Source organism: Schistocerca piceifrons, chromosome 1, assembly GCF_021461385.2.
Source record: "Schistocerca piceifrons isolate TAMUIC-IGC-003096 chromosome 1, iqSchPice1.1, whole genome shotgun sequence".
In the NCBI taxonomy this organism is placed as follows: domain Eukaryota; kingdom Metazoa; phylum Arthropoda; class Insecta; order Orthoptera; family Acrididae; genus Schistocerca; species Schistocerca piceifrons.
The window spans coordinates 764,722,687-764,748,606 of NC_060138.1; the positions used below are offsets into that span (position 1 = coordinate 764,722,687).

At 41.4% G+C, this 25,920-nt stretch overlaps 1 protein-coding gene and 1 long non-coding RNA gene across 2 annotated transcripts in view; one reads left to right on the forward strand and one right to left on the reverse strand.

Annotated features, from left to right (window-relative positions):
• Window positions 1–2,433: 2,433 nt before the first annotated feature.
• LOC124712293 lies at window positions 2,434–6,620 on the reverse strand. Its single transcript, XR_007005577.1, has 3 exons — window positions 6,228–6,620; window positions 4,096–4,537; window positions 2,434–3,286 (listed from the first exon to the last, which is right to left on the reverse strand). It is a non-coding gene; the product is annotated as an uncharacterized LOC124712293 (long non-coding RNA).
• A 990-nt stretch (window positions 6,621–7,610) lies between these two features.
• LOC124712283 (phenylalanine--tRNA ligase beta subunit) overlaps window positions 7,611–25,920 on the forward strand; it is a 105,185-nt gene continuing 86,875 nt past the window's right edge. Inside the window, exon 1 of the mRNA XM_047242580.1 lies at window positions 7,611–7,941. Within this exon, the coding sequence (XP_047098536.1) occupies window positions 7,884–7,941 (58 nt within the window). The 5' untranslated portion in view covers window positions 7,611–7,883. The remainder of the gene's footprint in view (window positions 7,942–25,920) is intronic.

The window sequence follows — 25,920 nt, forward strand, 5'->3', positions numbered from 1 at the left end:
CGCTAGCTCCCCAGCATGTACGGACGTGGCGGAAAGGGAGGCAAAGCTGCTGCCCTGCTGCAATTGCTGGGCCTCGTGCTCGGTGCATCAGAAGACGGGGAACGCAAGAAGACGGCGGAGCGGAAGGAGCAGTGCTATCGCTGCCAAAAACTTGGCCATGTTGCCAAGTACTGCCGTAATGCAGTGGCATGCCTTCGTTGTGCGCAAGCACACGATTCGCGCCACTGCGCCAAGAAAGACGCCACACGCTGCTGCGCCAATTGTGGCGGCCCTCATGCGGCGAATTACCGCGGCTGCAGCTACATCAAGAACTGGAGTCGCGGTGACAAAGTTAGACGGAGATACAAGACCACCAAGAAGGCAGATACAGCCGAGGCCGTTGCGTCCTCGCCACCCCCCCGCCTTTGGCGGATCCGTGGTGGCCGATGACGTGGCTGTACCACCGGACGCAGTCAGCGAGGCGTGCGCCAGGGTCCCCGCCGCCGCCGATGAAGAAATTGCTGCCCTCAAAGCCGCAATGGCGGAAGAGAGGGCAACACTCCAAGCCGAACTAGCCGAGGCTCGGCTGCTGGTGCACAGTCTCCGTGATGCATTGGCCAGCCAGCCCCACCCAGCACAGAAGAAGGATGCCGACACGCAGACTGCCACCCCCGTGGAACCTGTAGTAATACAGGAAGCCACGAGGGTGGAAACACAAGACGCAGCCGCACGGAAAATCGTCGTGGCGAAGAACATGGCAACCCAAGTCATCATGGAGGAGGCCCCTTGCCCCCTCTCCAAGATGCAGTTGCAGAAGGTAGTGTCCATTCACTTGGATACTCTCAGGTCCTACAACGCCCGCCCTCCTCTCACGCCTGTCCAGTGGGTAGCTCTCTTCGTCTCAATAGAACAACAAGTACAACAAGAAGAGTACGCAAGCGAAGAACAAGGGGCGAGGACCGCTGAAGATGCCGAAGCTGCCAACTGGGAGGATGTGACACATCCTAAAGTGTCACAAGCAGACACACATCACAACAAGAAGAAGAAGAAGGACAAGAAGAGGTACCCTGACGCCAGGAGGACTTAGAAGACTCTCCTCCTCACTGCATCCAACACCCATCACCATCATCATCAAATATCCACTCTGTCAGTCACTGACTGACAGTCCCAGGCATCGACAGGGCCAGTCAAGTAAAGGCCCCTAGCCGATGCATACTTGTCAATTCACGTGACCTACCGCCTGTCTCTGACCGGCAATCACATGTACCCAAACACGCACAACCGTCCCAGTTATTCCCAAAAGTCCCAGCATACCTCAACCCATCTAAGTGGAGTAAATGTCTAACGACAACAAACTGCCCCTTAACATCCTCAAGAGGAGGAATTCAAGTGCGAAGCAGCAGTATCGCAAAAAGGACCCTATCCACCCTCAGCTAAGGCAAAATTCACCAAACTGTGAGGCAAGCACATCAGAAATGGTGTGTGGAAATGCAACATTGGATATGATGCCATTTCACGTAAACTACGAGGTGGACAAAAAATTGGACAACTCTTACGGCCGGTATTAAAGTATCATATTTCTTTGACAAAGATTTGATCAAATATTCATCAAATTTGTTTGACAAAGATATTTTACGTTGCACTATAAAGGGGTAATGACGCACGTTGTCGCACACCGTGCGTCATGTCGCAAGCTGCCGCAATGAGCTGCAGCTAACTCCCGAGCTGAGTGGGTTCGTGTGCGACATTTTCTGTGTGGCAGCGGTAAATTCGAAAATATGGAGTGGTCGAACGAGAAGTATTTGGCATTCATAGAGGACTACAGAAAAAGCTGAGGTTCTGTGGAACGTACGAGACAGTAATTATAAAAGTAATGCAATGAAAAGAGACATACGAAATCTCGCTTCAAAATATGAAATCGATGAGGACGCTGTAAGCAAGAACTTAAAAATCTGAGATGTGCGTTTCCTCGCGAGCACAAGCGTGTAACGAATAAAAATAGCGGCTCTGCAGGTAATATGGAAAGAAAATGGTTCGCATATGAATCATTAAAATTCATCTTAGAAGTGACGGAACCACGTGCAGGAATGGATAGCTCAATTGTAGGTATCTCGATTTCAATAACTACTCATATTTCTTAACTGTGAGTACTGTAGTATACCAACTCATGGCAACAAAATAATCAATAAGTATACTTGTAAAATAGGAAATTTTATTCTGTTGTTAGAAAGTTCCATTTTTTGAAAGTTGTTGTAATGAATAGGCTACATATAGTACCTTCTACCAAACGCTTTAGAATAAGTATGTAATCGATAGACGTAAACAGTAGTTTCAAAAAACATTTTACTACAGTGAACCACACAAACAAGTTTGTAGAAACAAAGTAACTAAACAGTTTGAGTTCATCTAGATAATTCTATTTATTTACATAAATGAACACACATTGTAGTTCGAACATAATTAATATACATTGGCGCAGGATGATAACACAAATGATACCTATCTTGCCATTCAACCTTTGCATGTGGTGTCATAAAATATTCTTTGAATTCCTCTCGTACTGCCTGTGCATCACAGAAAGGTCTTCAAGGTTTTTTAATTAATTCTTTAAGCCTGTATAGTTGCGAGTAGCTTGCCTCCACTCTCCAAGAATAATTACACCATTTTTACGTCTTCTGTACCCAAACTATTTGGAGGGGAATAAATGGTTCTGAACGTTGCACTTTGCTTAAAAAATTATGGAGATGCGTGCAAGCTTTTGTAACTATTTCAGCGTTCTCAACTTTAACAATGGCTTCCTAAACACTCGAAAAACAGAGGACATTATTCCGAAAGCGTTTTCGACAATTCGTCGTGCGCGAGACAGTCGGTAATGAAATATTCTCTCCTCTGACTTTGGCAACTGACCAGCATACGGTTTCATTATATTTGTGGTCAATGGAAATGCCTCGTCCGCTACTAAAACATATGGTGCCAAATTTTCTTTCCCTGGAAGAGTTTCTGGGGGAGGAATGTTTAATTTATTTTTCATTAATGCTTTATGAAACGAAGTGTTCTTAAAAACTCCTCCATCTGATATGCGTCCCTGACAACCAACATGTACATATTGAAAGCAGTAATTTACGTCTGCAGTGACCATAAGGACGATGCTAAATGTTTTTTTGTAGTATATATATTAACTTCCAGTATTGGCAAGACATATAATTTGCACATGTTTGCCATCTATGGCTCCTACACAGTGAGGGAAGTTCCACTTAACTTCGAAATTTCTGGCAACATTCTTCCATTCTTCAGTGTCCTTTGGAATCTGAAAAGTAAAATATTATCAGTAATTACCCTATTTTTTCATGATGACGACACAGAGGACACAGAAACAAAAGATGAAGATGCAAGTCAGCCTTTTGAAGACAGTGTGCCTCAAACACCAACTACGTCTCATGGGGAAACACACAAAAAGAGAAGCACTAAACCCAAAAAAGAACAGCTCAGGGAATTGACAGAGATGCTCGAGTTGAGGTAGTTTACCAGGCGGCCGCTGTGGCCCAGCGGTTCTAGGCGCTTTAGTCGGGAACCGCGCTGCTGCTACGATCGCAGGTTCTAATGGATGTGTGTGATGTCCTTAGGTTAGTTGGGTTTAAGTAGTTATAATTCTAGGGGATTGATAATCTCAGATGTTAAGTCCCATAGTGCTTAGAGTCATTTGAACCATTTGAAGTTTACCAGATTTTAAAAACTGTTAACAACAGAGATATATGGAGTGTGCATGGAGAGTTCATCGCCAATGAGATGAGAAAATTTCCCCTGACTACAAAAACGTATGTGAAGCACATCATTGTAAATGTGGTATTCAAAGCAGCGCGCGCGTGTGTGTGTGTGTGTGTGTGTGTGTGTGTGTGTGTGTGTGTGTGCGCGCGCGAAATTTTATACGTTGATAATGATACTTATGAGAGTGAAGAATTCATTGAAGTACTATGTACATCAGAAGACCTCCATCATTTTTTGCAATTTAAAAAAAGAAGTGAAATAATACCAATTATTTAATTTTGATTATAACTTACTTAAAATGAAAATAAAAAGTTATTTAAATAAAGTGAGTATTGAACGTTGCTTCCTTACCTTTATGTAATTCTTCAACACTAATGAAGTAGTTCACAATCTTCTGGCACTGTGAGGGAAATAGCAGAATATGATACTTTGAATAAATATATCAGTGACTTGTACGAATCCCCAGTGGATAAGAAACGCAGTGCGATGGCCAGTCGAATTCTTGGTGAAATACTGTCTTGGCAATTGGTAATTTTTTTTTTTTTTTTTTAGAATAAGAGGTGTAGTCAACTGAAGTAAATAACTGAAGTCTTCACTGGACATTCTTGTAAAATTACTAAATAATTTACCATCATCTGCTGCTAGATCTCCTAGTATACTCGTTCGTGGACCTTCTTCGAACATTCTTCTCTTCCACTATCGTTTCCTTTTCCGTTGATTTTGATTTCCATTGTTAGCGGCATGTGCAATGACCAAGTAAGGAACCGCCGCAATCACTTTATCACCCACTGTCCTGCAAGACCGACACAGTGTGGTACAAATTCTGTTACTTTGATATAAATTAACTTGCCGCATGGAACATAGGCCGCAAGATATTGCCTTTTGTAGCATACTACAAGACGACGCACGCTACATTTCTGTAGTATGCCACAATGTTGCAAGATGTTGCCCCAGTGTAAACGATCCTTCATGTAGCATGTGGTACTGTTGCATGCTGCAATGTTGCAAGGTGTTGCCCCAGTGTAAACGAGGCTTTACACTGCCATCATATTTTTTGTCAAAGTTCAAGATGGCTTACAAGAACTTGTTATTATGCGCAGCAGTTGCATGTGCCACAATTGCACTGTGTGCGTATTTGTAAGGCAAGTGGGGTGGGGGGGGAAGAGAAACGTACCTGGGTGAAGCCATGGGTTAAACGACAAGATGATAAAAGCATTCAGCAAAATTTATTACTGTCCGTGAGCTTCTGGTGGAGGACGTGAAGTCGTACATAATTACTTACAATGGATGAGCATACATTTCAGTATTTGCTCAGTGAAGTGCCTCGTCATATCACAAAGCACAATACCCACATAAGAACTCCGAAGGTCGTTATAAACGAACGAAGTCAGATTGGTTTGATGGGTACACCTCTGAGGATTGATTCACAAAACCAATTTTGCCTATTTTGAAATGCCGGGAAGGATCATGGTCACTACTGCTGAAAATCTTAGTTCACACATTAATTACAGAAAACTAGTGGTAACAAATTGACTGCAATGTTTTTTTAATATCTCCATTAACAAACGATTGATGTGTAACCATAAGAAAAATTGATTTCTCCTTGTATTTCAAAGCGAAAATATTTTTCCCAATGTTACCCTAAAAAACAGCGTAAGACTGGGACACTGATTGAGAGCATTTATTGTTGTTTCTTTGCTCATAAAAGAATCACGTCCTTATTCAGAAAGAGGAATATACAAACACAGTCTTGAATTTGCTTGGTAAGTACTGGCAAGAGACAAAAAACCTATAAATGTGTCCCAAAGTTAGCCCGTTTTACGGAACTTGGGTGCAATACTTGAATAGAAAAAACGTTCCGGTACTTTGACCTTTTAGGGGTGTTTTTTTAATTTGGTCTTCTTAGAATGTTGCTCTTATACTTTTCTGAGCATTTTAAAAGTGTGAATACAACACTTATTTTACATCGCTTCAACTACAGCAAAAGTCGTACCACATCTCAAAATCTGCGGTTCTGATTTTTACTCGTCAAGGTACCAGTATAGCATACCGGTGCGTTCCATCGCAAATCAAGCACAGCCTGGGTGTAACACTTCGTAGGGACATGAAATGGAGCGATCACATTGGCTCAGTCATGGGTAATGTGGGTGGTGAACTTAACTTTATTAGAATACTATGGAAATGCAGTCAGTCTACAGAGAAGATTGCTTACAGATCACTCATGCAAACCATCCTAGAAGTGTGTGGGTCGCTTATCAAATAGGACTAATAGGAGATATTGAATGCATACAGAGAAGGACAATGTGATTGATCGAAGGTTTGTTTGACCTGCAGGAGAGTCACAGAGATGATTAAAGAACTGACCTGGCAGGCTCTTGACGTCAGATTGAAACTATCCCGAGAAAGTCTGCTACAAAAAATTTCAAGAACAGGCTTTAAATGATGACTGATGACTCTAGAAACATACTGCAACCCCTACATACCTTTCCCATAGCGACTGTGAGGACAAGATATATTTACTACAGCGTGCACAGAGGCATTTAAACAATCATTCCATCCACGCGTGAATGGAACAGGAAAAAGTCCAATTAACTGGTACAATGGGATGTACTGACTGCTACGCACTTCCAAGTGATTCGCGGAGGTATAGCTGTCGATAGATGTAAGCGAATTTACAGGACGTAAAGTGACGGACAGTGTGAATACATCCTGACATGATCGTACCACAGTCTAGCATATACAGTCGCGACGCTCACTGCTGTGAAAATTGTTACCATTGGACAGTTGGTGCGACGCTAGCGTCCCAAGCGATGAGAAAGCATGCGTAAAATTAAAAGTGGATATCAATCATTTTTCTAGTTAGTTAGCGAAGTAGTTATTAAATTTTAGCGTTTCGAGCGTTATTAAATTCTCAAGAGACACAAATGATCATGAAATACATGTGAAACAGCCGAATCTCCTTGATTCAGTAACGTAAGCTACAACTTAATGAGGGAGAAATACTTTCGAATATGTGCATGATTGCATCTTACTCCACTGAAATCACGAAAATCTAAACACTTATTTCATGCATGAGGAAAATATATTTCTTTTGTTGTCATTATTACAGGCACTTTCCTTGACATGTAAGAACTTTTTAGGGAGCGTAATGTTTCGCGCAATGTTAAATCTTACTCGAGTTTTTAATACATACATTTTTTGTAAATGTAATTACTTTTTTTTCTAAAGTGAATGTGTTGAAGATTCTTGCCATTTGTGTCTTTGATGCAATGACAATAATAAAATTGGTTTCTTCTGTGTTGGAAACAGTTTTATGGCTTTTGTTCTTTTATTATCACGTCTGTGTCTTTTTTCCTTCATCTACAGTTGTGGTAGCTTTACTGGTACGTTAAAAAAATGTAGTTCTTTCGTTCCATCTATGTTCCAAAATTCACTGATTTGACTGGAATTGTTGCGAAGAAAACTTAACGTTTCTGAGTAGATATATGACGCCTTTCAGAAAAACATCGTGTCTTCTGCTGTTTACCAGCAAATTTTGTTCTTACAGAACACGACCTTCCCCAGTAAATATCTGTAAGTTACAAGAATTTTTGCTAATTATTGCGCTGCAATGGTTTGTAAAAACCGTTCTACACAACAAAATAAACATTCACATTTAAGTTGCGCTTTCACAAGATCACGCCGAACTTAATGATTTAATTTCCTGGTCGCTTGGCGCGTTCCAATCGCAGCGCGTAGCAAAAACGAGACGGAGTGTCGCGACTGTTATGTTAGATTGAGACAGTAATGTGACGTGATGTTACGAACTATATGAATTAGCGCCTTTCATTTCTTGTTTGTACTAGACTTCCGACTCACTGTAAACTTGTTACTAATGTAAAATTCATACCATAAAGAAATATTAAAAATATTACGTTCTCTGGTGGAAAATCAGTCAATTTGACACAACCGAAGTTTTCGTCTGTTACCTTGTGCCCACGTATACAAACACGGATTTCTTTCGATACGGAGCACTTTGGCAACTCTGCTGAAGACGCATCTTTGAATGATTAAATACTGTGACGTGCAGCTGAACCATGTGGTTAGTGTAAATATAAACATTAACAGTAGTGGAAGAAAACTGTTTTCGAAGGACGAAAATGCCAACAATCGGTATCAAACGCGACTGGCTCTTCGAAGCTCTTGGAGAGAAATACAGTAAGTAACAGCGGACGATAAAAGTTTTCTGCTTGGAAATGTCAGTACCTTGGTCAATATTTTGCTAGCCACCGGTATGTCATTGGCATGAAATCGGACGATTTGCGCCGCTCAGCATAACAGAACGGCTTTTTTTCGAAGACATATTATATCTTGCTACTGTGACATCGAAGTGAGTGTGGGATATTTCAAGATGCATGAGTACTTCATACACAGAATCAGTTATTTATTATTGTTCAACATAATGATTCACTCGTACCCCACAGATTACGTGTCGCTGGTTCATATCACAAATTATTTCTGTGCAAAAATGGTTTGTATATTCTATCGGTATTCGCCCACTAAAACCACATAAATTATAAATTGTCATAAGTCATTTGACTACCAGTGCTGAATGAAATCGTGCCTATCCATGCATTACGATCTTCTGCCGTATGCATCTTTGTTGTTCTTTCAAATCAACAACTCTCCAGTTTATTTACTTTCCTAGTCAGGCACTCATTGTTTTGATCTGTGTTATATACAAAACCTCATTAACTTGTTTACTTATTTCGTTGTGTATTTGTTTAATTTTCCTTTCAGTGTGTTAACTGTTCATTATTTTAATCATTCTGTCGATGATTTTCAAGTCTACTTTCAAAGTTTCCATGTTATGTTGTTCCATTAGTTGTTGAATGTGTTTGTAGTAGTAAACTGTCATCAGCATAATGATTATTGTTCAGGTACATATGTTCCATTAACACTCAGTCCATACCCTCTGCACCAGTTTCACTTGATAAGCTACATGTGCCTTCTGGGATATGCCGAGTTGCAGAAATATAAATTTTCCTTTGGTCAGTTCCTCCTCTTTCAAGACTTCTTTGTTTTCTGCAGTGGTGTATCTTCCCCGCTTTCAGCAGTAATGTCATTTAATGAAGTGATGTTTGCGATTTCATCCATTCTGCTATGTTGCACCAAAGTTGGTGTCCTTGTGTTTGTGTCTGCATTTGTATGTCACTATGATGTCATACTCCTGAAGCCTCAGTGCCCATCTCACCAGTCAACCCAACATATACTTCGAGACAGTCAGCCAGCATAGGGATGATGGCCTGTCAAAAAGCTAAATGGTTTGCCAAATAAATTTTAGACTCATAGAGGATGTTTAGAGTTATGAAGGCAATTTGTTCATAGTCTGCATTGACAACCTTGATCTGCCAATAGCCCATGTGGGTGTCCATAGTTAAGAAACTTCGCTCCTTTCAATTAGTTCAGGCTATCGTCATTGCGCAGCAATGGATAATCTTTCTTCATGGTTTTGTTGATTTGTTGGTAGTTGATATAGAAATGCTATGTGCCATCCTGCTTCTTCATCAGGGCACAGGAGAGGACCACATACTCCCTCAAGATTCATTGATGTTATCTTCCATCATCTTCTCCTCTTCCTTCCAGATTATTCATCGTTCAGTAGGTGACACATATGAGCGGTGACTAGTTGATGGAAGATCCCCAGTATTGGTAGGATGTTTTACTGTGGGTTACTTGGTCTGTCTTTTTTTCCATACTGGATCTGAAAGCATCCAAAAATTGACACAGAATGGCTGTCTCACTGACGGTGTTCTTCGGCGAGGCCAGATCTTACTGACACAATTTGACAGTAGCTTCCTCCCCTATGTTGTCTGTAGTGGTAGTAGACCATGATTCTTCATAGATGATACTAAGCTGCCATTCCTGGACTGATTTGGCGATCCCTATGCACATACCCTTAGGAATGAATTATTGATGCTCATGACAATTAGTGATTCAAAGTTATTCTTGACCATTCACAGTAATTATGATAATCACTGGTTTGTAGGTTACCTTTGTGAGCATCGTTAGTTTATTTGCAGTTGACAAAAGCATCACAGTTCAGTTGAGCACCTCGATTGGTGACTGGAATTCCTCCTGTTGATGATTCGGGAGGACGAATGTTCAATCCCGCGTCCGGCCATGCTGATTTAGGTTTTCCATGATTTCCCTAAATCGTTCCAGGCAAATGCCAGGATGGTTCCTTTCAAAGGGCACGGCCAACTTCCTTCCCTGTCCTTCCCTAATTTGATGAGACCGATGACCCAGCTGTCTGGTCTCCTTCCCCAAACAACCCAACCCAACCCCTCCTGCTGATGGTGGGATAACAATGTCTTCAGTGGTAAAACCTAATGCAGAACAATCTTCGTTATGAGTCCTTGTTGGAATAGTTTTGTCAATCTGGAGCTTAGACCTTCCTGTCTATGGCTGCTTGTGAAGCTTTCAAGAAGCGTCCCATCTAAGATAACATTATATCTACTTTCTGTTAAAATGAGAGATTCGAAGGGCTGTGTTCCGTCATCGATAGTTATTCCTGCAGTACGGTTCCTGTCAGCTGGACATATTTCTCATTTGTGGCTTTCAGTACAGTCACTTTCACATCATGTAATACAGTCTTGTTTACCTGATGACGATAAGCATCTGACATTACAGAAAAGGAAGCTCCTGAGTTGACTAGCACTCATACAGGTTGGCTATTGGTGACATTTCCTGACATCTTGGTGTCTGCCATCATGAAGGGTTTGCATCTGTGCTGCCACACCTCCGTAGGTGGTTGCCTTGTTCAGTTTCCTGAAGTCAGTGGCTAGGTGAGCGGCTGGTACCTCTGCACGGCAACCTGTTGAAGAGCGATCTTATCCAGGGTACAGTAATAGGCTTTGTCACAGGTCGACTGTAATTGTCTGTAGATATCTGGCGTTAATAAGACTGATTTCTTGTGGTATAATAGTTGTGGAAAATTCGTTTTCTTTATATGCGGTAGCATACAGTGTTTCCTGGGGTCCATAGTGGAAGCGTACCTGCTTGTTGTCCTCTGGCCTCTAAATGTCTGTTCTTCTGTGGGCCATAGTACTTGGCAGATGAGTTGGTTGCAGTTGCATTGATTGGATGTTTGTTTGTTGTTTGATAGTTGCAGCATAAACTCAAGTAGGCAGAATCCATTCTTCATGGAACATTCGACTAATTATGAGAAATTGGTGCTAACGATCAATAAGCCTATTCTTTGATGCATCGAGTTGACATTCATGGCTGTTGGCTTGTATTTACTCAATCTGACACTTCTGGTTGCCATACAGTGCTGTATGTCTTCTCTCATTATCTGGTGTATGGGAGAGGTGAGCTCATGGACCACCAACTGCCATAGTGACCACATTCAGCAGATGGTCATACCTCTTCCATCCAGCTCTTTTCTGGTGTCTTTCTTCTGTTTAGTGGCACCACTTGATGAATTCCTCTGTTATTGATGTCCTTTGCCAAAGAGCTTAAGTACATATCTTCTGTGACCCCTATTAATCGGCTGTGAGATTTTGTCAGTGTCTGTCATATTCGTATTCGTGATGTGGTATAGGACCAAAACATTCTGTGTGTACAACTGTTTCATTTTCCAAAGACGTGACCTGTTCTTTAATTTCTTGTTAACTAAGGAAACTTGCTGTTGATTGTCACGAAACATTTTCTTCAGTTCAGCCTGGAATTTGTCCCAGCTGTTGAGCTTCCCTTCATTGTTTGTGAACCACTGATGGTGTGAGCTATTAAAATTAAAGGACACATTTTCTGAACACACTGTGTTGTCTCACCAGTTGTATTTGGCAATTCAGTCGAATCCTTTCAACCATCTTGTTGGTTCCTGACCAGCCTTTCCGGAGAACACTAGTGGATGCCTGATGTGCAGCTGACTTACTGCTGGTTTGGAATTCACCTGTCTCCTGAATGTATAGATCTGAGGACCATGTTCTGCTTGCATTCTGTTTCTTGTCCATGTAAGTGATGGTTTTTCCATTGCCTAGTTGGAGTCATGGTGATGTAGGTGTTCTGAAGTACCCGGTATCTACACCAAACTACATTATGTCAAAACTGCAATCAAGTCTAAATCTGAAGGCAAAGTCATCATTGAAGTAGAACACTTTAGAGCTCAAAGCATGTTGATTACTGACGCCATTGTACAGCCAGAACAGAACTGACCTCCTGGATGGAGAATGCTGCTGTTTATAAAAACATCGTCCAATATTCCAGAATATGTAAACAATACAACATAAGATATTTCAAGAACCTTCCAGAAGTGATAAATACTAAATAACAAATAATTGCAGTTGGTCTGGTATCAACTGGCAACCTGCAGGGTGCCAGCCAGCAGTGCTAACTAATACGCCATGCTGCATGTGTCACATCTTGCAACAATATTTTCAGTGTAATATAAGTGCTACAGAGCTTCCAGTGGCAGCAGATATTCTTCCATAATCATGAAGCCAAGTCAGGAGACAGTTCTTATGAGAGAGATGCCGTACTATCAGTAGAAGGAAGGAGATAATCAGTGAGAATACCTGTATTGCAGTAGAAGGTCATCAACAACAAGACAAAGGAAGAAGGGGAAGGGGAGAGATTTCTGAAACCGATGCCAACACTTAAGCAGTATTTGAATGGTTACAGCAGTAACATAGAAGAGTGTAAGATACTAGCACAGTTGAAGTCTGTCTTCATATATTTACAGCACACACTTCGAGCCTTCAGATTCCTCGTTTGTTAGCATGTATGAGGTTTACAGGAATGATGACCTCAATAGTGAAAAGACAAATCATAGAGTATTGTTATCTTCATGTGAATCTCACCACACTTAGCACTTGACTACAAGCTACGGCTGTATCACTACATATTTTACATCTAATAACAGTATGCTGTGTTTACTTGCCCCATCATATTGATAGTGAAGTGCGCACAGACTTCATTCAAGAGCTTCTCCAACAATTTCTCATATTTGGATATGTTAGAACTCAATGTACTTTGAGGCTCTTCCACCAACCACAGCCGGAGTCAAGTTTTAGAAAACCTGCTTCTGTTGGAAGACTTGTCTTCTAACTGCTGGTAATATGAGACATTTCAGCACTGCGTGGGGATCATTCTCCAACATAGGGACTTCACAACCTACCTTTGCAGATGCTGCTTATGAGAAGTGATACTGACTTAAAGTCTAGTGACCAGTTCCTTATTCTTATTCACCCAAAACAAGGGGCAGTATCTAACTCGGAGAGCAGTGACAGCAGCAAAAATAGGTATTCGGGGAAACTAACTGGATGCTGTACAGCCAGCTGCCTGTGATGATCATCATGGCAGTATTTAGAGTGGGTCTACTGTGTGACATAGATCTTCCACAAAGCTACTGATGCAACCATCCTGAAATCAGGATCTTATTTTAGGAGACAGCCAGTTCTGTGGTGAAACAGCAATTGCCAGTGAACACTGAGTAGCAGGAGAGTGTTGCTGTGAAGACTCAGAAACAGTACATCTGCAATATTTTGAGTAAAGAGAAAGGCTAAAGCTGCCATCATGATTGGCCTTTAGTAGACATGGTTCTGTTGGAGGTGGTATGCCTTAACTTTCCTCTCATCTGTGGACTAACTTACCTAACCAGTTATAGGGGGACCTACCGCTTGACATGGATTCCGAACCACAGAGCCGGTCAGCATTTTTCACTTGAACAGACATTGATAAAGGTAAAAGAAGTGATAAGTGACAAAGTAAATATCTTGGGTGTGACTGACGATTGAACACAAGACCTTTGGTTGATTAGTTAGTTCATAACTTTGTTAGTTATTTTGTTAGTGAATTACATGTTCCATAGATCGTTTGAATGTTTCTTTTATTTAAATGATGTGGAATGAGTCGGTTTACAGGTATACTTGATGCATTATTATCGTTAAGATTAAATAACATATTAATCTGCATTAATAACTGGATCCACAGCTACCAGTTTTACTATTGAGTCAGTTTTTAGTAGCTGAGGCTAAATCCAATAAGACTGAAGAGGCCAAAACCATATTAATAACTGGAGCCATAGTCTGCCACTATTACTACTGAGTCAATTTTTAGTAAATCAAAGAAGATTAAAGCGACCAAAACATCTATGTATGTGGTGTATAAACCGTCCCACTTCCTCAACAAAAGCATGCTAACCATTAAGGAGGATTTCTGGGAGAGTATGATTGTCTACTCACTGCTGTACAACTTTCTATTTTGCACTACAGAAGTTGTTGCCCAGACGGTGATAGAACCATCAGATCAGCTATATCAGCTGAAGTCCCAATGATACCTTATCTGGGATACATATGCATTTCTGCACTCAACATTACTGGTGTAGGCCTGTTCAATAGCCCTTGATGAGTAGTAATCGGCTCAAATCTAGGTGGTGGCAGGAAGTTTCACCTTGTATTTGGCCACCAAAGTGAGGAGAAGTAGTGATGTAAGATTCTTGATCAGCAGGCTTTGTTTCGGTATCTTGCATTGAAGTCCATACATCTCTGCAGTGTACAATAAAGTGCTTGACACTCTTGATGGTGGTCCATCTTTGGGATGGATATGTTAATCTTGGAGGCCCACTTGTTTCCGGCCTAGAGGAGTAGACTGTGTGTTGGCACTGGGTTTCACCCTACCCCTTCTCTTATCAATAACAACACAAACTTGACTCTACACTATATACATACATCCATTACTGTCGTGTACACTCATCTGATACACATACATTACTGTCATTTGCATTCATCTGATACTTTTAAACACAACTTTCATACTTTCATGTATGGGGAAGAAAACACTTTCCAATTAGGTGGCTGAACAACTTATCATCTCCGAGCCAACAATGTTGTGTGACTCTAACTTCTTTGTGACAAATAAGATTCAATACAGCATAAAATGATTAAGAAAGAGGGGGGAAAGGCATTTACACATATAATGAAAACATAATATTTTTTATTTATTTATTCGAGTGAACTTATGCATTGCAATAAATAAATTAAAAATTACAATAAACTTTTAAAAACCTAAAAAAAGGAACAGAATGTCTATTTTGTTCATTGCACTTTTTTTTTTAATTGCAGATGTAGGTCACCATTGGCCAGTCATGCCATGTCCATTAAGCAAAAAGAATGTGATTCATAATTAATTCTAGTTTAATGAGACTGCTACTGAGAATTGCTTCATGTGGGCAATTTTACAGTAGGCAGAGCTCAGATGGAGTTTTGTACCATGCCACATGGACTACAAGTTTGATGACATCTCACCACTTTCCTGGTGTACATGTCACCATCTGTGCTTTTCTGTGTGACAGGCATGTGCTCTGTAAGATACTTCTACTACTGAACAGATTGAATCTTATTCAAATAATATAGTGGAATGCAGATGGGTGACGTCTTCAACAATTGCTGATATTTTGACATGTGCACATCCAATCATTTTAAAGGCCCAAATGCAGTCTCCTAAGTTATTTGAAAATTTTATACATCGGGAGATTCTCAAGTTTTTCACTGAGTGGTTCTTATCTGCAAGTCATGTGTCTTCAATGTTTTCGGGTCACATCAGTTGGCACCGGCAGAGTTTCAGACAGAATGTTCCAGTGGGTCTCAAAAGGAATCACAGTGTTGTCCAAGAGGGTCTCAAAATGTCTCCTTGCTCTCTGCCCATGAGCTTATAAAAGCACGGTGCGTACCACTTTCTCCTCTCTCGGAGTGTCAAATCAAGATTGTTCATGCATTTGGGCAGAATTGTTTCGTTATTACTGTTGTTCTTTCTTCTCCAGTCTTTTTCCTCTCACTATCAACATATGCAGAAAGTATTCCCAACTTCACTAAACTGCTTACACATTCTTTTTTTTCTCCTGGTGAAGACTGGAAGTCAGATTCCTGTGGCAATTACTTGCTTGAAGCTAGTGATCCATCTCTTTGAAGTTTGAAAATCCTGCTGCCCAGCTTATTGCAAACGTCTGCCACCAACTGTTACACCTTGTGTCTATTTCTGAAGACCGTGTTGAATTAACGTGAAAATCAGCTTATAGAATTTTAAGTTGTTATATGACATTGTGGGATATGGCTAATCATGGCCAGAGTGTGGCTGACTGTTCCATTGCTTGAATCTCCTTGTTAATTGTTGGAGCATTGTACTTGTGATTGACAGTCATTGGTTGTGAGGAGAGGAATTTTAATTATGTACTGTGGCATTCACTGCACAGACCCATTCGTTACAAGTATGATGCACCTCCACAGCCTGTGATCAAAAGAGCTCACCTTGCTGCTTTTAGCAGAAATTAGACTGATGCTACCCATTATTTTGACTCAAGGAAAGGAAGCCATTTTAAGAATGTGCCCTGAAATAGAGTATTTGTACTCGAAACACATTCTTCTCTAGTGTCTACCACTTCCCTTATAAGGAATGTTCTATGGGAATATACAGTTGTTGTAGAAATTTACAGTATTCTAAATTTCAGCAAAGGTATTGCAGCGTGCAAAGAATTTACGCACACCCCAGTGGCAGAGGAGGAGGAGGACTGGGTAGGAAGAGTGGGTAGGTAGTAGTAGTACCACCATATGCACACATGCATTTAATGGCTTAAGTAAACAAATAGTAGGAAAGACAGCAGCTTTTACTCTTAACTTTGACTGTTCAACATTGGCAGAATACCATAAAGGAGGGTTTACCTATCAAAGTTGTAACCCTCTGTCTCAGATCCCACACATTGTTGCAATTTTCAGAAGTCCAGACCCACAGCAATTGAATATGGAGACAAAGGAATATGTGGAAAATGTGAATGAATTGCACATTAGCCGGGAACATCCCGTGTGTTTTGTGTTAATTTCTCTGATAGTTGCTCAGTGTGGAGCAAGGACTGTCTTGCATTTGCTTGGAAGCAAAAAAATTAAGGATTGAAAATCATTGAACAAATACATCATGTTAAAGCATGGAAGGCATTTAAAGCAGTTCAGTCTGTAGTGTAACCTACGTCATTTACCTTGACACTCAAGTAAATCTTCGCAAAGACATATAGTGCCACATAGACAGAAATTGATATTGCTGTAAATACTACCTGTATGACCTACAACAGAAATTCCACACTTCCCAGCAAGGAATTTAGAAATCACCATAATTAAAACAAAAGTTAACATTAAGTATAAAAAGCGTCTGGTGTGGAATCACCACCTTATGCCAGCTCAACTATTGCTATGTTAACTTGTACCTCCTCTCTCTAATAAAAGAAAGTGTTGGCCAGGAAACGTAAACATAAAAAGGGTGAGAACAAGCTAGCAGGAATCTACAGTAGACAGATGCAACTACAAAATAGAACTTGATGTACATAACATGGAATCATTAAGTGTTGAAAGCACTTTCTTCCAACACTGTAGACTCACCATCTAGACAGCTTTCATTATGCAGTAAAATGTAATTGGATTCAGAATGTGGGCGGGAGCATTGAAACTCTTTGCTCGTGGAAGACCATTATACATGTGTCTCTGGGAGGCACAATTTAAAGATACTAATCTACCAATTATATGGGGAAAAAATCTTCACAAAATGAATGAGCTGGGTGATGATAGTGCCAAAGATGGAATTGTGTTTGCTGATGACACCTACCACATCTCACCAATCTTTCTCTTTTGCTTGCACAAACACATGTCCCTCCCGTGACACCCCTCCCCCCCCCCCCCCTCCCACAAACCTGTGTTAATACACTAACAACTACCCTCTTATATTATTTAGTTCCTACTTGCACTAGAGAACCAACTAGTCACTCACTACTGGAATGTGTATCGAAATAAAGAGATATTTTAGTGTGTCCCAAATTGGCTGGTCAATCCAGTATTTGTCTGTGACTAATAGACCTTTGTTATCATTTTGTTTTTATTTGAAATATTTATTTATTTGAATCAAAAGCAAATTCAGTATATAATAATTATGATTAAATACAAAAGAGAGAAATAATTACTAAGCTACACTATTTTTACCCAAAATCTCGCAACATCAGTTTTACAGAACCACACAATCACTTGAGAATGGTGTAGAAGACTGAAACTAGTTGTGACCAAATAAAATTAATACAGCAAAAGTGCAAAATGTCACAGTCTTTTAATAAATTCATTGCCTTGGTACCCACTATGAAAAAAAGAAATGGAAAACAAAGAACCACACATCAGTTATACTTGGAGTCACGAGCAGGTCATCATCTACTGTGCAAGACACAGGGAATAGCTGACAGACCAGTATGTTTTCCATGGTGTGTTCGTCTCCATAGTCACTTTTGGTGGTATCCACAGAGAAGTACCATTTCTGGAGGCTAGTCCTGGATCTTCCAATTCCAGACTGAAGCCAGTTGAGTGGCCTCCACATGATCCAGCTCTGTTCATATCCAGATGGGATGGTCTCTTAAGGAGGTGGTCAGGTTCACTTATTCTGGAATCAAGAAATGCACATTTTTTTCCCCCTTGTTGTAGCTGCAATACTGAATTAGTCTTGATGTAACTTTTTATGGGTCTCAGATTTCAGGCTACTGGAATGTGTCTGTATAATGGATGGTTTTGTTGATAAACCTGATTGTTCTTTCCACATTAGCAGCTACTTCATTACAAATATCTGGTGGCACTATGCCTGCGAACTTGTAAAGTTTTACAAATGGCATAGGTTCCAAACATCCTATAGTAAGTGTACATATTTTGTTTATTGCCCTGCTGATTTGGTCAAGAGACTTTTTTTTTTCCTTTACTTTCCAAGCACCAATATTATCAGTGTGCTCAAATACTTGCTGATGTATGAACATTGTTTTATCTGAATTGTCCTTAATCACCTGTCATTCACCCCTTGCTGTGGGCTCCACATTGTGGAATGGAAAATACTGAAATTACATCCAGACATTCCTTTGGAAAAAAAGTGCAGCTGGTTTATGTTCATGGATTGCAGGAATGCAGTCACATTAATGTCATCAGAAATGAAAGTGGTTGACTGAAGAAACGTTGTACCACAAAAGGCTCAGCTACAAACAACAAACCCAAAATGTAGTTGTTTTATAATGTACCTGCTAATTTCCTTTTTTAATATTGTTCTATTGTAATAGCACCTTTTGAAACAGAAGTAAATTAAATTTTCTTCTTTCATTTGTGAAGTGGCACATTTTAATTTTTTTTTCTATCTACGGTGGTGGTGAAAATCCTTGGTGGAACTGCAGTGTCAGAAAAGTGAAACTGGCCTGGACCATATAGCAATGCACATAAATGTATGTGTATTCTGTAACAAAACAGTTGAAATTCCAAGATAGAATAACAAAAATATTATGAAAAGGGCAGATTGCTTCTCAGAACATAAATGAGGTGTTGGTCACAGGCAGGCACTATGAAAAGATTGCTAAACATTTAAGCTTTTGGACAAAATGTCCTCCTTCAGAAATAGAACACACAAGCACAATTAATACATATGGCTGTTGTCTGTGGCCGCTGTGGCCCAACTTCGACTGCATCTGACCATCTGACAAGAGCAGCAGTCAGGGGTATGTGGGAGGTGGGATATCAGGGGAGGGGTGGAGAAGATGTGCTGCCTGTGACGGTGTGCAGGGACATGGTGGGGACAGGACAGGACTGGGAAGTGCAGCCAGGTGGCTGTGCTGGGGAGGGGAGTGGAAAAGGAAGAGGAGAGAAGTAAAGAATTGCAAAAGACTGTAGGTGCATTGGCAGAATAGAAGGCATATAATAATTGAACAGGAACAAAGAAGGGGGTAGATAATTGGAGGACGGGGGCTAATGAATGCTGAATCCAGGGATTATGGGAACGACAGGTAACGTGTACGGAGGGTTCCCATCTGCACCATTCAGAAATGGTGGCATTGGTAAGGAGGATCCAGATGGCACAGGCTATGAAGCAGTCATGGAAAGAAGTGCATCTGTTGGGCAGCATGTTCAGCAACTGGGTGGTCCAGCTGTCTCCTGGTCAATGTTTGGCAGTGGTCTTAAAATGCAGACAGACCGCTTGTTGATAGACATGACTACATAGAATACAGTACAGTGGTTGCAGCTTAGTGTGTTGATCACATGGCAGCTTTCACAGGAAGCCCTGCCTTGAATGGGATAGGAGATACCTGTGACTGAACTGGAGTAGATGATAGTGGGAGTGCGTTTGGAACAGGTCTTGCATCTAGGTATATTGCAAGGATATGAGTCATGACTCAAGGGGTTGGAAACAGGCATGATGTAGGAGTGGATAAGTATATTGCCTATGTTTGGTGGGTGGTGGAATACTGTTGTGGGAGGGATTGTGACAATAGTGGATAGGATATTCCTCATTTCAAGGAAAGACAAGATATAGTTGAAATCATGGCAGAGACTGTAATTCAGGCTCTAGTTGTATATGGTACTGAGATATGAAATAAATGCTCCTCTGTGGCCAGGCAGTGGGTATTTGGAAAGTGTTAAGGTTACTGGAGAGACAAGGCATGGGAGATCTGTTTCTAAACAAGGTTGGGAGGGTGATTTTGGTCTGTAGAGGCCTCAGTGAGACCATTTGCATATTTGGAGACAAACTGTTGGTCACTACAGATGCGATGATCACAAATGGCTAGGCTGTATGGAAGGCACTTGTTGGTATGGAATGGGTTCTAGTTGTCAAAGTGGAGGTATAGGTGGTGGTTCATATGTTTGATGTGGACGGAAGCACTGATGTAGCCATCCTTGAGGTTTGGGTCAACATTGAGGAAGGTAGGATGTTTGATTGAAGAGCATCAGGTTAAGTGAACTGGGGAGAAGGTTTTCAGGTTCTGCAGGAAGTGGATAGGGTGTCCTCACTGTCAGTCCAGATCACAAAAATGTCAATTGTGGATCTGAACCATGTGAGGCATTTGGGATTTTGGGCGATTGGGGAGCATTTCTGTGATAGCCCATGAATAGGTTGGTATAGGATGTTGCCATACAGGTGCTCATTGCTGCATCATGGATTTGTTTTTAGGTCACCAAAAAGGAGGTTCTATGTTTTTAGTTAGTTGCTCTTCAGGAAAGGTTGTGTAAAATAGCAGCAATGCCACTGCTGTTGGGGATGCTAGTGTAGAGGAAGGTAGCATTGACAGTGACGGGCAGAGTGGCATGTGGTAAAAGAACAGGAGCTGTAGAGAGTCAGTGAATGAAATGATTGGTATCTTGTATAAAGGAGAGTAGGTTACGATTCATAGGTTGAGGATGTTGGTCCACAAGAGCAGAGATTCTCTTTGTGGGGACACAGCAACTGGCCACAATGGGGTCTCTTGGGTTGTTGGCTGTATGGCTGTATGGACATTGCGAAGCACGCAGAAGGTAGGAGTATGGAGGGACAGGGGGGGGGGGGAGAGGGGGGGGGGGGTTCTGGGATGACCTAAGGATTTCAAGAGAGTCTGGAGAGTCTGCTGGATTTCTGGAATGGGGTAGTGTGGTAGGGTTTGTAGGTGGACATATCTCTGCCAGGTAATCCATGCAGTTCATAACCACAGTTGCACAATCTTTGTTGGGAGGTAGGATTATAATGTCGGGATCAGTTTTTAGGTCGTGAATTGTGTTTTTTTTTCTGCAGGTGTAAAGTTTGTTTCCACATTGAAGGATTTGGGGAATGATTATGAGGCAAGCTTTGAGGTTAGGAAATTCTGGAATGTTGAAGGGGGTAATTTGGGGGCAGTGTGAATGGATCATGGTTGGTTGGAGGAATGAACTGTCAGTATTGGTTTTATTATGCTGCTTGGTCAGGTCTGTGGTGAAAAAGTGTTTTCACTGTAGAGACCTGGAGAAGGAGGGAAGGTCTTTAATAAGTCCAGCATGATTGGATTTGGGAGTGGGGTGAAAGATAAGTCCTGTGATACTTCTGTGGGACTGGGGCTTTTTGAGGACAGGTTTATGACTGTATTTTGGGTCTTTTTAGATTCTGGGTTTTGTATAGCGGTAGGAGTGAGTTTTGATGGTAAATTTAGTTGGTCTGTGTAGCAGGACTTGTTGGCTATGAGCGTATGTGGGAGAGGTTTGGTGAAGGAACCCGTAATACAGCAATGGGCACCCACATGGCGCCATCCTATGCCAACCCTTTCATGGGCCATGTATTGCACCCAGAGTCCCAAACCCCTCACCTGGTTTGATTTATTGATGGCATCTTTGTGATTTGGACTGAGGGTGATGACACCATATTCATTTTCCTCCAGAACTTCAACACCTGCCGAGTTCGCTTAACCTGGTTCTCATCAAACCAGCTAGACATCTTCCTTGATGTTGACCTAAACCTCAAGGGTGGCAGCATCAGTTCCTCTGTCAAAATCAAAACCATCCAACAACCAGTAGTATTCCCACTTTGGTACCTACCACCCATTCCATACCAAGAAGTCTCTTCCACACAGCCTAGCCACCTCTGGTTGTCACGTCTGTACTGATAAGTATTTTGTCTCCAAATAAGCCAAGGGTCGCGCTGAGGTCTTCGCAGACCAAAATTACCCTCCCAACATTGTTCAGAAACAGATCTGTTGTGCCTTGTCTCACCAATCACCTGCCACCTCCCACATATCAACTTTCCAGCCACAAAGGAGCACTCCTCTCGTGACTCAGTATGACCCAGGACTGGAGCAATTGAATCGTATATTCTGTCTGGGTTTCAACTATCTCTTATTGTATACTGAAATGAAGAACATCCTACCCACTATTATACCTGCCCCTCCTGCAGTGTTATTCCACTGCTCACCAAACCTATGCAGTATCTTTGTTCATACATACTGTAGCCCTGCTCCTAACCCCCTTGCCTCATGGCTTACATATCCACAACAGATGTAGATGCAAGACCTGTTCCTTACATCCTCACCTTATCACTTACACCAATACAGTCACAGGCACACCTATCCCATCAAAGGCAGGGCTACCTGTGCAAGCAACCATGTGATCTACGGGCTAAGCTGCAACCACTGTCCTGCTTTCTAAGTGGGCTTGACAACTAACAAGTTTTCTATCCACATGAATGACCACTATGGTAACCAAGAGACACCTGAACCACCCAGTTACTGAATGTACTGCCCAACTCTGCTCCTTACAGCCTCCCTGTGTCCTTGCATACCCTCACAGGTAGCACAGCTACTTCTCTCACTCCTATCCTGCTACCCCTCCCCCTCCCTGTCCCCTTACTCATCCCTTGGCATTTCCTTACCCGTACCACCATCTCCTGATTGGTGCTCATGTCAGCTGCAGTCACAGTCGGCAGTCGGACCATGGTGGCTGGAGACAGTGGCCATGTATGGGTGAGTTGTACTTTCGTGTTGTATTTTTGAAGAAGGACATTCTGTCTGAAAGCTTAAATGTGCAGCAGTCTTTAGAGTGTGCTTGTCTGCAACTCAATGCCTCGTCCGTGGTGAGTAGCGATTGATCTTTTTCATTATATTCTTGTATTCTGTAACTTGTTAGTTCTAAGAAGGGCATCATCCAAACTCTTCAGCAAATTTTCAGTTTTGTTTATGTGCCCATCGGCCACCCAATGCCTCAACTACACATTGAGTTGTGACCTTTACCTTTCTTTATTTTCTTGTGATATCCTAATCATAAATTAATCTAACAAGCAACCAAACAACATGGAAACAAAAGTCAATTGTCTTCGTATTTTCATTTGTACATGGGTATCTACATGTACACCACATTAAATGGTAAACCTGTTTTCAATAAACCACATCTGAACAGTCTTGGAAGGCCCACCTACTGACTGACCACTGTGAAGAATGTTTGTTTGAATGCCTCTGTGCATGCAGTAATTATGCTAATCTTATTTTCACGGTTCCTAGGTAAGCGATATGTAGGGGGTTATAGTATATTCCGTAGAGTAGTCATTTAAAGCCAGTTCTTGAAACTTTGTTGATAGACTTTCTTGGGACAGTTTACATCTATCTTCAAGAGTCGTTCAGTTCAGTTCCTTCAGTATTTCTGTGACACTCTCCCACAGATTAAACAAACCTGTGACCATTCTTGCTGCCCTTCTCTGTGTATATTCAATATCCCCTGCTAGTCCTGTTAGGTACGGGTCCCACACACTTGAACAGCATTCCAAAACCAGTTGCATGAGTGATTTGTAAGCAATTTCCCTGAGAATAATGTAACCACCCAGCACAAGCACATTTGTTTCTAATGAAATTGTATTTGAATTATAACACAAGATCATATAAATTATATTCAAATTTTAGCATAAAATGGCATAACATAGAGTAGGCCATATTCTGTTGACAGTAAACATTGTCTAATATTAAATAATACTTGTGGTACATAGTGATTAAGAGTTACATTTTATTTGAACAAGTTAACAGATATTGCAGTTAAGTGAGTTTTGAGTTCTTATTTTAAGCAGAAATAATTAAGTTTTACATTATGTCATACACACGTCAAAAGAAGTTTTGCATCACCCTGGTTCCCAGAACTCCTGAAGATAAGTGTTGACTGTGAATATTGTATCACAGACACAGTCCCTTTGACTGTTCAGAGATGTCCCTAAACCCACCCAAAGATTTAAACAACCATGCATGAGCAGCACCTTATTAGATGGAGGTGGTCCGACAGCTGATCAGTTCCAGTCATTCCACCAGGAAGGAGGTACACAGCTTGTGTTTTCTGTGCTTCAACCATGTCTAGATTGTCAATATCTGGGTATGATTGTGTCTGCACTGTTACTTTGTGACAGGAAGGGCTCTCAACAAGGGAACTGTCCAGGTGTCTCGGAGTGAACCAAAGCGATGTTGTTCGGACATGGGAGGTACGGAGAGACAGGAGCTGTCTGACATGCCTTGCTCAGGCTGTCCAAGGGCTACTACTCCTGAAGCAGTTGAGCAGGCTCTTGCGATGTATGCAATCATAGGCCTTCTTAAAATCAACGAATAAAATATGCAAATCTTTACCATATTCACCCAGTTTCTCAGTGAGCTGCCGGAGACTGAAGATGTGATCTACTGTTGACCGTCGTGGCCAGAAACCTCCCTGGTACTCCCCAATCACCAATTCTGCCACTGGCTGAATTCTGTGTGTGAGGCAATTAGACAGGATCTTATAGCAGACGTTAATCAGGGCAATTCCTTGATAGTTGTACATTTCAGTTTATCGCCCTTCTTATGTATTGGACAAATCAGAGCTGTTTTCCATTCTCCTGGTAGTTCTTCTTTGGTCCACAATGCCTGTATCAGTTGGTGTATTTTTTCTGCAAGTTTTTCTCCTCCTGCCAGGATCATTGAAGCCTGTATTCCATTTTCTCCTGGACTCTTATTCTGCTTAAGGTGTTTGATTCTGGTTTTTATGTCATCCAGGGTAGGTGGGGGATAGTCTGCATCAGCTGTAATTGGGTACTGGAAATAAAACTGCAGTTTGGGTTCATCACAATTTAGCCGCTGTCAAAAGTACTCTTTCCATCTCTCAGCTATGTCCCTATCGTTCGTCAGGATCTTATCATGGGAATCTCTGACAAATTTCTGCTTGGCCTGGTGACCTTTGCAGAGGTACTGCACCTTCAGAAACATTTCCCTAGTCTTTTGTCCTCTGAAGTCTGTTTATGCTTCAATTTTGATAACCTTTATGTATCTCCTCTTTGCTCTTCTCAGAGTTGCTTGTGTAGTCTTTCGGACCTCCTCAAATTGTGCTTTGCCCTGTGCCAGATTTGTCTCCTTCACCCACTTGCTCCTGGCTTCCGTCCTCCTTTCCAGGGCATCTGCACATTCCTTTCCAAACCTGATCTTCTTGCCCACTGTGTTTCCCATGAGTGTTTCCTTTACTGTATCCCTAACTGAGCTCTGGATGTTTCCCCACATTAGTTCAAGGTCCTGATTCGCGTCCATATCACAGTGCTTCAGAGCGGTTACTAAGTTGCGACTGGTATCCAGTCTTTGTTGCTTCATCTTTAAGTTTCTCTACATGGTACCTTTCCACTCTTTTTAACTTAGGTCCCGTTCTTCCTTTTCACTGTATGTTTAACAGGCCTCTGACCAGGAATGATCACTCCCACCTTTGGCACCCCGTGCTGTCTTAACATCTAACACCCATCTCTTGGCTCTGAGATCAGTGGCAACATGGTCTGTTTGATTTATAGTCCTCCATCTGGTGACACCCAGGTTCCTTTATGTATGTTTTTCTGCTGGAAGTTTGTGCTGGAGATGAACAACCCTAATGATGTAGTGAAGCTGAT